This window comes from Miniopterus natalensis, chromosome 15, assembly GCF_054644295.1.
Source record: "Miniopterus natalensis isolate mMinNat1 chromosome 15, mMinNat1.hap1, whole genome shotgun sequence".
Classification (NCBI taxonomy): domain Eukaryota; kingdom Metazoa; phylum Chordata; class Mammalia; order Chiroptera; family Miniopteridae; genus Miniopterus; species Miniopterus natalensis.
The window spans coordinates 29,931,144-29,943,164 of NC_142095.1; the positions used below are offsets into that span (position 1 = coordinate 29,931,144).

At 41.0% G+C, this 12,021-nt stretch overlaps 1 protein-coding gene across 2 annotated transcripts in view; it reads left to right on the plus strand.

Moving 5' to 3' along the window:
• Positions 1–221: 221 nt before the first annotated feature.
• Positions 222–12,021, plus strand: part of FAM194C (family with sequence similarity 149 member C) — a 51,193-nt gene continuing 39,393 nt past the window's right edge. Inside the window, exons 1-4 of one of the 2 annotated variants that reach the window (XM_087824629.1) lie at positions 222–2,041; positions 2,830–2,967; positions 8,068–8,187; positions 8,967–8,975. In XM_087824629.1, the coding sequence (XP_087680755.1) occupies positions 1,567–2,041; positions 2,830–2,967; positions 8,068–8,187; positions 8,967–8,975 (742 nt within the window). In that variant the 5' untranslated portion in view covers positions 222–1,566. Of the gene's footprint in view, positions 2,042–2,826; positions 2,968–8,067; positions 8,188–8,966; positions 8,976–12,021 lie in introns of both variants that reach the window. The other variant, XM_087824628.1, reaches the window with a different exon arrangement.

The following is a 12,021-nucleotide window of genomic DNA, read 5'->3' on the forward strand; positions in this document are numbered from 1 at the left end:
GATGATTGGAAAGCGGTGGTAACAAGAATTGTCAGAAGGCACCAGCCAGCGGCCCTTCTGCTCTAAGGGCCACCATTACTTGCAAATGTGCTCATGAGTCATTTAAGTCAGACAACAGGGGCCACACACTGACACTGCATGGAAATGCTGGCAAAGGTGATCAGAGTTGGGGGGCACCCTCTTCTCCTCTCAGCTTCCCCTAGATCAACCTTTCCTATGTGTTCTGATTCTTTTCTTTTTTTCAATTTACTTTTACTGTTGAGAGTATTGTGTCCTGATTCTTGAGCCTCTCTTATAGAGGATCATATTCTCACAAAACCTCTCAGAAATTAAATTATTTTTGTGTAGTATAAGATCAAAAAGTGACTTTATATTTTTATTAATGTATTTTAGATTGATATATGGACAATGGCATATCCTTATGGGGTTTATTTTGATCAGATGAATGAAACTTTCAGATCTGATTACAAAACCCTAGAGGTTTATTTGCAGATTTTTTCTAGCCAATTTTGTGTTCATCAAATTGTTCTTCAAACTCCCATTCTTCAACCAGTGGTCTATTTTTGGTATAAAGTAAGAAGATAAAAATAAAACACAATTTAGAAGAATGTTAGGGTAAAAACTACCTAGTAGCATCTAATGGTGTTCAGCTGACCCAGACAAGAGTACACTTATCTGCTAACCTCACAGCCACATATGCCCACTTGATGAGCACTCAGAGCTCTCAAGAAGTTTAATTAAAGTGGAAAAATACTACTGTAGTTTGCTGATTTTAAGGCATACATTTTTTCCCATTAACATCTCTGAAATTGATATGTCTTACAGTGGTACTTACATTGATATTTTTCTTGTAAGATGGCGCATTAATTACATAAAATCTTCAGTTTTATGAAATGTGGCAAATGATATTAGTCATTGAATTAAGAAAGCTCATTTTCCTCATCCTTTCCTGTCTGCCCTGGGATGTACATGTTGAATAATTCTATGTCCATCCTTGCATTGCAACTTGGAGTTACCCAACCAGGAAGCTTATCACCTTCCTCCAGAGAGAGCTGATGAAATATCTTTTTGTTTTTGCAGGTTTTTATTAATAGACCCCAAGAAGATCTTCTACCCTCAGATCTCTAACTACAAAAGGTATGATGGAACCTTTCTCCTTTCCCCATCTTTTCCATTCCTCCAGCCCTTGGAGTCCCTCCATAGGAACTCGGTTTGTATGACTCCCAGGAACCATTTCTGGAACTTGCTCATCCCCAGACCCTCCCCAAAGTGACTCACTAATGTGGGTCTATCTGAGGTTTCTCTGGGGAAAAAAGGGAGGAGGGGCATCCCTTTGCCCTACTGTGGAGGGAGTGACCAATTATCATCCTTCCTGGATAGGACCCGCTGGCTCAATGACCTGTAAGGGCCATTTCAGCAATTCCATTCTGTCTGTCTCCAAGCCTTCGCCTTAGCTAAGAACTTCTGTTCTCATTCACCTCTCAGAGTGCTCTGACTCTTTACAGCCAAAGGTCCCTCTTGTCCGAGATAGACAGCATTACCTAGCAGTATGCATATTCTAGCAACATGAACGACGTCAAGAGTAACCGAGAACTGTACCTGCAGTACTCAGCCACAGCCCCTAAGCTGCTGGCCCACATCTCCAAATTACTCATCATGTGCCGGAACTCAGGCATTGCTGTACCTAAGGGCATCAGAAACATCTTTGAGTTCACTTGGGAGGAGCTCATCTCTGACCCCATGGTGCCTACCCCATCTGACATCCCGGGCCTGGAGATCAGCATTGGGACCCCGCCCTTGGTGCCTGTGGAATCAATCCCTGTGCCGGTCCCTATCCAGAAGAAGCCACCTCCACCACCAGTACCACCACCGGCGCTATCTACATCCAGTGGGCCAGTCAGGCTCACCACTCGCCCTCACACCCGTGGCCGTCAGCTACGCTCCACCCAGGGGACCCTGCACAGGTTCCAGCAGCAGTCCATCCACTTGCTAACTGAGCTACTCACCCTGAAGATGAAGGCCATGGTGGAGTCTGTGTCTGGTAAGGCTGGCTTGTCACATTCTTCTCCATTTTTTTCTGGGCCTGGAATTGTCAGTCTGGACCGATGTATGTGTGTCTACCGTACCCGCCCCAAACAGGTATATAAGGATGTGCTGGAAACAGGTGGCCACCGTGGATCTGCTGTAGGAATTGAACTCCTTCCACAATCACCCCCAAGAATCATCCTCTCACCCCTCCCTGCTGTCCACTTTTTCTTCCCATTCCCCCAACTTTGTAGAGCCAAGACTGGTAGGTTGGCCATGGAGAACAGTGTGAGGTCAGAGATACTGATGGGTGGAATTTGTGGAAATGATGCAGAGGTGGAGAGAGGTGACATCAAGGAGGAGGAGGCATGTGGAGCTGCCAGTAAGGAGGGACGATTGGTGGGTGGCAATACAGAGAGAGCCCAGTAGAACCAGAATCAGGGAGAGTTATGAGAGCTGGGGTCCATCCATGGTAAGAGTGCCATCCCAAAATCAATGCCAGGATCTAGAGCCACATCAGTAATTAAACCTTCTAAATGCTGCATTATTTTAAATACCAACAGCAGCGATACCCAGGTCTATGGGTATGGAAGAGAGAAAGGCAAGGGGACAGGAAGTAACATGCCACCTGACAGGTTTTGAGAGCTTGAGACCCTTCCATTAGGAGTCTCCTCACACTTGTTTATCCTAGATATAGCTCTCCACTCTACCTTTATTTCCTGGGCCATTTATGGAGGTCCTTTTCTGGAAGCATTAGCCCCATCTGGGGACGTAAACGAGTTGCTTTCATTATTCCTTTAGTAGGTGCCAACCCCCTGGACATCACAAGGCGCTTTGTGGAGGCCAGCCAGCTCCTCCACCTCAATGCCAAGGAGGTTGCTTTCAACTCCCTGATTGGCACTGTCAGGAGAAGTGGCCATGGTGTTGGATCTCTGGGGAAAGGTAGGTACCCAAGCTTTAGCCCTTAGGTGAAAATTCAAACAGTACCAACCAGAGTGCAATGAAAAGGCCAAATCCCCAGTTTAAATGTTTGACATTTTCAAGAGTTGACGTGGATGTGGAGCAATGGAGATTCTCAAATGCTGCAGGTGAGTGTGTAAATTGGTGCAGTTCCTGCAGAGAGCAGCTCAGTGGTATCTGTGAGGTGGGAGATGCTCTAACATCTTACAACCCAGCAGTTATTCTACGTTATTCCCTAGAGCTGTGCTTCTCAAACTATCTGCAGTGAAGGACCAATTTGCAAATTTTCAATCTCTTGTGGACTGACTTTTATGATATTTCAAAAAGATAAAGATGATAAAGATGTCACAGCAATGTCAAATTGCTACAAAGTTTTCTAAATGTTTACTCTGAATTTTTGTACTCACATGGTCATGGCTTGAGAGTCGTACTTGGCACATGTGTGCAAGAACTCATACCCAAATCTTTATTGCAGAATCGTTTGGAGTGCAAAACATTGGAAACAACCTAAATGTCTATCAACAGGAGAAAAATAAGTAAAATATTACCTATTTAGACAATGGAATATAATGAGAAGTGAAAATGAAAACGAATCAAACACTAAAGCAATTATATCAATAGGCATAAATCTCAAAAAACAGTATTAAGTTAAACAAGTTACAGAAGGATACATTTGGTATGATACTATTTAAGTAAAGTTTAAAAGATTGCAAAGTAATAATATATTGCTTATCCATACATTATACAAAATACAAGTATAAAAGCACAAAGTTGGAGGAAGTGATCTTTGGGTAGGGGTGGAGGGGAATGAGATCTGGATGACACAGTGATTCAATCATACCTATAATGCTGTATTTTTAAACCTTGGTGGGTATAGGGTATTCATTTTGAATGCCTAAAAGTCCTCATTGTTAGGTGGTTTCAGAAGGAAGCATAAAAAAATTATACAGTAGTTCCCTCTTATCTGCAGCTTGACTTTCCACAGTTTCAGTTACCTGTGGTCAACCATGATTTGAAAATATTAAATGGAAAATTCCAGAAATAAACAGTTCATAAGTTTTAAACTGTGTGCCATTCTGAGTAGTGTGATGAAATCTCGAGCTGTCTTACTCCATCCCACCCAGGATGTGAATCTTCCCTTTGTCCAGCTTATCTGCATTGTAGACACTCCTTACCCATTAGTCACTTAATAGCGGTCTTGGTTATCAGATTGACTATCATGGTATCACAGTGTTTGTGTTCAAGTCACCTTTATTTTACTTAATAATGGCCCCAAAGCGCAAGAGTAGTGATGCTGGCAATTGGGATATGCTGAAGAGAAGCTGTAAAGTGCTTCCTTAAGTTGAAAAAATAAAACTTCTAGACTTAATAAGGAAAGAAAAGTCATATGCTAAGGTTGCTAAGATCCACAGTAAGAAGGATCTTCTACCCGTGAGCTGTGAAAAAGGAAAAAGAAATTCATGCTGATTTTTCTGTTTTACCTCAGACTGCAAAAGTTATAGCCACAGTGTGTGATAAGTGTGTAGTTAAGATGGAAAAGGCATTACATTTTTGCATAGAAGACGTGAATAGAAAATGTGTTCTGATTGATGGGAACATGTTGCTCCAGAAAGCATTGAGCCTATATGAAGACTTCAGCAAGAGATTCTTTAAAATGAGTCACACTGAGCCATTTACTACAAATAAGGGATGGTTACACAGATTCAGAAATAGGCTTGGACTAAAAAATATTAAAATTACTGAAGAGAGAGAGACCACGTTCACATAACTTTTATTACAATATTCTGTTATAATTGTTCTATTTTATTATTGTTAATCTCTTACTGTGCCTAATTTATAAATTAAGCTTTATCATACCTATGTAAGTATGGAAAAAACATAATATATATAGGATTTGGTATCTGCAGTTTCAGGCATTCACTGGGGGTCTTGGAATGCATCTCCTGTGGTTAAGGGAGGGCTACTGTATCTCATAGCCATTTACCCTCACCTGTAAAATCCGTCCCCATTTAGCATTTCTGCCCGCTGAACATTTGTCAGGCTTCCCTTGATGTTCAGAGGTTAAGCATCTGATAATAATATATACATACAGTGCAAATAAATTGCATAGTAAAATTGCAATCCTTGGGGGAAAATATGGATTTCATGAAGTCAGTACAAGTGATGTTGGAGAGCTGCTCGATTCCCAGGTGCAGCCACTGATGAGTGATGTGTGGAGCAAAACTAAACTACTGAAGACAGGAAAACCGAGGGTAATGACTCCATGGAGAAAGGTTGGTTGGGTATCAAAGGATTAGAAATAAAAATCGATAAAGTTCTGGGATTTTTTTGCAAAACACAAACATGAAGGGACTCATGTTTTATTGCTATCATACAACCATTCAGGAAAAAAAATGACACTGCCTCAAAAAAAAATCGACACATTTTTATTTCTTATAAGATTTAGCATATGCTTACAATATAAATGAATGTTAAATACAGATAAAAGGAGGTTATTTTTTTGGATAAGTTTTGTTTTCTAAGATAAAATCCCAAAGGTTTTTTTCCCCCCATGCTATTTACCATGCAATGGAGGTCTCTCATGCCAGTTCTGTTCAGGATTACCTATGCCCTGGTAACACAGGTCCTCTAAATGATGTTTTAACTATTTTTGCAGATGATTACCAGCATATATGGAGTTCTGTGCCTTGTGTTCCATATAGGGCTTAGAGATCCATCTCATTTGGGGTGGACAGCTGCCTGTTGGTCTGTTTATGGGTAGGGAGGGTCCCATGGGGGGTGTCATGGTAGCTCTGCCCCAAGCACCCACTCTCAGACTTGCCCATGGTGCTCTCCTACCTGAACATTCTGTTCCCTCACCCTGAAAAGGAGACGGTTGTCACCAATCACACTCCACCTCATTAAGTATTTAAGCATTCTTGCAGTCACCTGTGTCACAGTAGCTTCCAGTGTCCCTCATGGGTTGTGGTTAATCAAGTGGAGGAGAATTTGCCAGGAGCTGAACTCTGGAGAGATAGCCTTTTGGTGATGTCTGTGTCCTGCTGCATTAGCGGAGCACTGGGAAAGCCTCCCCCTCCATCACATTCCCCAGGAAATCTCTCTCACTTGTTGCCACATCTGTTCCAGACACTCCTTTCTTTAAATAAGCCTAGAGTTTGGGGGAAAAATATTGAAATGACAAAATGTAAATGAAGGAGCTTTTCTTTTAGACAAGCACTCATCTTAGAAGGACTTGAGTTAGATAACTCTCCCAGGACATTAAAAAGAAGATGCAAATCAATTTATTTTGCATGAATATTGCTTTTCTAGACCATCTTATGTGAGGCAGACCAAAGCTATAACTGAGTGTAGAGTATTCTTCCCTTAAAGCCGTATCCAGAGTATACATAGCACTAAGACTGGTTCCAGCCTTTTCTCCTGTCCTAATACCTATTAGTCCTTGGTTGTCATGAAAAAAACTGGACTACTCCTTGACTTTTTTTTTATTCTTGCCTGAGGATACATATTTTTTTTCCATTGATTTTTTTTTTTTTTTTAGAGTGGAGGGGAGGAAGGAAGGTGGGGAGAGAGAAGGAGAGAGAGAGAGAGATTGATTGGTTGCCTCCTGCACGTGCCCAGACCGGGGTGGGGATCCAGCCTGCAACCAAGGTACCTGCCCTTGACCAGAATCAAACCCACGACACTTCAGTCCTCTGGCTGAAGCTCTATCCACTGAACCAAACCAGCCAGGATGCTCCTTGATTTATAGTTGATGGCAATATTATTAAATAAAACATACAAAAAATAATAATAATCCTGCCATCTTTACATATAGCTATTTTTCTTTTACTTAGTTTTCTTTGTGGTTCATTCTCTCTCTTTCTCTCTCTCATGTGTGTGTATTTTTAAAAGAATACTACAATTTTCTCTTTCTCAGTTTCCTTGACTTAACAGACAAATATTTTCCGACATGGCTATATACTTCTAATAATTCTCATTTTGAGTGGGTGCAGATCCCTTCTAATATTTATGTTCCATAATTAACCAAAGGTTTCCAGGCTTTTTGTTATTCGTATAATATGCATTGTAATATGCAACTTTATATACCTCACTCATTTCTGTTGTTTTGGTGATTAGGATTGATTACCCAGGAGAGGGCTTATTGGGGTAGAGGGTCTGAATACATGTTTAGCGCTTGCTAATAATTACTTTCTTGATGGATTCTCTCTACACCAGCAGGGATGACTAATTTTATTCCACCTTTACCAGCATTGGCTATTTGTTCTTTTCTGCTAAGTTAGAAGGTGCTGAAAGTTGTTCTAATTTCAGTTTTTGGATTACTAGTGATGGTGAATGATTGTGCATTGCATCATCCAGTGTGTAGTCTCTGGTTATTATCTTTGTCTACCTGTGAAATCAGGTTTGCCATTTTCTGTATGAATTTGTATGAGCTATGTCAATGAATGAGTTGCTTAACATCTCCTAACCATTAACTAGTGAAATGACCATATTTGGAGGGAGGATAAGGAAAGGATTTGATGAGGCATATGTAAGAATGATCAGGATTTTCCATGAGTGATGGGGGTGCTAAATTCTAATTTTTAAGTGTTCAGATAATCAAATAATTCTACAGAAGACAGTATGATTCTGCAAGAGACTGATCTAATGGTAAAAGAAGCACCTAATTTCTATGGCTTGGATAAGGGAAAATAGATTACTTTAAATTTCCTTCTAGCTGGCTCATTGTTTATTCTCTCTACCTAGTGCGGCAGTTTTACCTGCATTTGCCCTTCAGTAACATCATGTCACCTTTTGCGTTTGCTTGCTGCTCCCTGCTCCCTGCTCCAGTCATTTCACTCTTGATGGATATTGGAGGGGTTGTGAGGGTGACTGTAGAAAGGAACCTTAATTTTCCTTAATTACCCAGAACCTGCTTGTGCATTACAAAGTATTTTTATTCCAAGAGGTGGTAGTTTTGTGCAACAGGGCAATTTAGAATATTGGTCTACCATACTGCTAGAAAAAAAATCCATATTATATTTTTGGCTAAGAAGAAAAAAAATTTTTAAATTAAAAGAAGGATCCCTCTCTCTTCCACTTCAGAGTCTTTTATGAGCACCTCAATCATGGGAGTAAATTCGCCTTATCAGCTTATCTATGAGGCCTCTACTGGCTGTCTGAGCTTTTCACTCTCAACTGGAAAGGAAGTCAAGAAGAAAACAGGTAACAGTGGTTCCCAGCAAGACCTCTTAGCCCATCTGTAGAGATAGGAGTGGTAGGGGGCAGATAGAAGATTCCCTGTTTAGGTCAATAGCATAGTTTGATTTGTTTTTCTGATAGGAAGGATTTACAGCTTCCCTGGCTGTTGACAGAAGCTGTTGACACATTCTTTCCCATAAAGTCAACACATCTCAACCTAGTTACTCCAAAGTACAGTCTTACCATTTGAATGTTTACATGCCCTCCATTCCTGGTAATGTGGTTCTCCTCACCTGGGACAGTACTTCTCTCAAACCCACATTTTCCATGCCCTCAGTAGCCCAACCTGATCCCCTCTGATCAAAGAGATCTGTATTGCTCCTATTCACAAAGCAAGTGGGGGAACCAGTATCTGAAGAGAGGTGTTAGGATACAAAACCTAACAGTGTGTCTTAAACTGGGCCAGTTCTTGTGGGCAGAAAACAAAGAAGACATAGAGAGGACTCCTAGTCTATTGAGGAAGACTTACAACAGAAGGAAAGGCTTAAGGGAAAGAATGGCTGGCTGATGAGACCAAACAGTATAGCAACGACTGTGCAGCCAGAAGCTCATAGGAGAAATGAGTTGAGGCTGGAGAAGGCAGGGTGAGGCCTCAAGGAACTTCCAGGCCTCCCCCTACTCCCTGGGCTTTGATGGAAGAGTGGTGGAATGGGGTAGGTAGGGGAGGACTACATTCAAAAGAGGTGGTGGGAGGGTCGACATAAGGTAGGAATGCTCAAATACTGTCCAATTGATTCCCACAGACACTGGAGGTAAGGCTGGAAGTTGAGAAGTTTGGATTTTATTCCTGCCCCTGCCCCTGGCTGCCTGTGTGATTTGCCTTCCTCCAGGCCTCACTCTCCATATCAAGCTGATCCTATATCCTTTCATTTAGTGAACAAATGTTTATTTAAACAATTGCTAGTTGTCAGTTACTGTTCTAAATGCCAGGGGTACACATGTGAACTCAAGACAAAGAATACCTTTCCTAATGGAGCTGATATCCTCAGCTTCACTGCACAGAGTAGATTCAGCTATCCCCTCTCATTTCCCTGGTTCCTTTACCTCTGTTGATGCGTTTTCTCTCACTGTGGTTTAATAGCCCACAACATCACTTTTAGCATCCCGCTTTACATACACCTGTTTTTATCACATCCCCTCCTGAACTGGACCTAAATTGACAGTCACTTTAAGGAAAAACAGAGTATCCTCAAGACAGTGATTTCATGATTTTTCTTCCTAATGAGCTCAAGTGTAATGCCTTGAGTAATGTTCCTAAGCAAAAGTTAATTATGTGTGTTGGTCTCTTTGTGTATATGGTTGTTTCCCTCTGCTACCCTACCAAGGTGCAATTTGTCTTGATGTTTTATCATTCTCACTAGGATTTATGTTAAATGATACTGCATTTCTTACAGATTCTTGATAATGTTTTGGAATTATTCTCACACACGCATGCTAGAATGGAACCTTCCCTAATATTTTTTAAATTTTATTTTATTTTATGTTTGACAGTATTACAGATGTCCCCCAATTTCCCTCTCTTTCCCCCCCTCCTCCAAGCCCCTGCCCCACCCCAGGCCTTCACCATGTTATTGTCTGTGCCCATTGGTTATGCATATGAGTTCTTTGGTTAATCTCTTTGAGTCTCCCCCTCACCCCCAATTGTTTTTAAGTAATCATGCATCCTGTCTTGCCCAGGAATGTCCCAGTTTATGCTTATTGTCCTGGCATAACTATTATGCCTACTTTCACTGTAAGAACTTTCCTAGTTTGGATAATATATTGTAGAGTAATTCTGGTTTTAAGTCATTTTAGGTTTGGGACATCCCCTATCTGTTCCATGCTCATGTGCTATCACACCTCACCAGTTGGCCCTCTTTGCAGTTGTAGGGCCAGGCAGACTTGGAGCAGACAGGCTCCAGGAGTTGGGCCTACTCCCAGAGGACAATATCTCTTTCTGGAAAGTAGCCCAACTTTACAAGAAGAGAACTGAGAGAAGTCTGTCAACAGTGGTTTCTTATGGAAGCAAGAAGCTGTCACCCTTGAGAACCCAAGACAACCAGGTATAGGCCAGGCATGGATGCTCAGGCCAGCATATGTTCCAGGAGTCAGCCAGCTGGTAATTGGTCCTCAGGGTCAAGTCTCTGGTGGCAGGAGGAGTTGGGGATGGGACCAGGAACCACTCAGGGTGGTGGATACCAGAAATGGTACTCAAGTACTAGCCAGAAACCCCAAGGCTTGGCTGACAGGAAAATTCCTGAGGCCCTCAGAGCTCAATTGGAGCCTGATAAATGCCCCTGACATGAAGCCAGGTTTTATTCTGGAGACAAAGGTGAAGTTGAGCCTGCATATATCCAGGGAGAGCATGTGGCTCCAGCTGGGTGGGCAGCAGAAACTCAGAAGCAGGCAGGACCTGAATAGATGCCTCTGGAACTTAGTCATGGAAGATCATCTCCACAATTTCATGCCATCATATCCTCAGACCACCTAACACTTGTCACACACAGAAGATAACTGTAAAAATAAGGAGAACAAACACAAGACATTATCATCCACAGATCTGAGCAGGCAGAAGAAAGAATCAGCAAACTCAAAGGTAGGGTAATGGAAATTATTGAATCTGAAAAACGGAAAGAAAAGATTGAAAAGAAATTAATAGAGCCTGAGACCCATGGGACACCATCAAGTGGAACACCATATGTAATGTGGGAGTTCCAGAAGGAGAAGAGAGAGTGAAACAGAGACAGAGAAAATATTTGAAGAAATAATGGCTGAAAAATCCCCAAATTTGATGAAAGTCTTGAATATAAACACCAAAGAAGCTCAACAGATTCCATGTAAGAGGAACTCAAAGAGACCCACATTAAGACACATTATAATCAAACTTTCAAAAGACAAAGACAGAGAATCTTGAAAGCAGCAAGAGAAGAGCAAATCATTACATACAAGTAATCCTCAATAAGATTATCAACATATTTCTCATCAGAAACTTTGGAGGCCACAGAATCTGGGCCAGTATATTCAAAGCACTAAAAGAAAAAAGAAAAAGTCAATCAAGAATTTTATAACCAGAAAAACTGTCCTTCAAAAGTAAGTGAGATATTAAAGCATTCCCAGATAAACAAAACCTGAGGGAGTTTGTGATCACTAGACAACCCTGCAGGAAATGCTCAGGGAATTCTGCAAGATGAAATGAAAGTACACTAGACAGTACTTTGAAGCCATGTGGAGAAATAAAGATCTCAATAAAAGTAAAAGCTTGGGCAAATGGGGGAAATGGGGGACATCTATAATACTCTCAACAATAAAATAAATTTTTTTTAAAAAGTAAAAGCTTGGGAAATTATAAAAGCCAGCAGTATTATAACAATGGTTTGTAACTGCATTTTTTCTACATGCTTTAAAAGACATACATTTTAAAAAATATTGTTAGTGTAAAAGCTATTACTATAACTTTGATTTGTAACTCCAAATCTTGTTTTCTACATAATTTAAAAGACTAATGCATTTAAGAGAATTCCTACTTTATGTTTTGGAGGACATAGTTTATAAAGATGTAATTTTGTGACATCAACAACTGAAAGGAGTGGAGACAAAGCTGTAAAGGAGGAGAGTTTTTGTATGTTCTTGAAATTAAGATGATAAAAATTCAAATTAGAGCCCTGGCTGGTGTGACTCAGTTGGTTGGAATGTTGTCCCATGCACCAAAATGGGGCAGGTTTGATTCCCGGTAAGGGAACATACCCAGGTTTTGGGTTCAATCTCTAGTCAGGGCACATGCCGGAAGCAACCAATTGATGTTTCTCTCTCCTTCCTCTC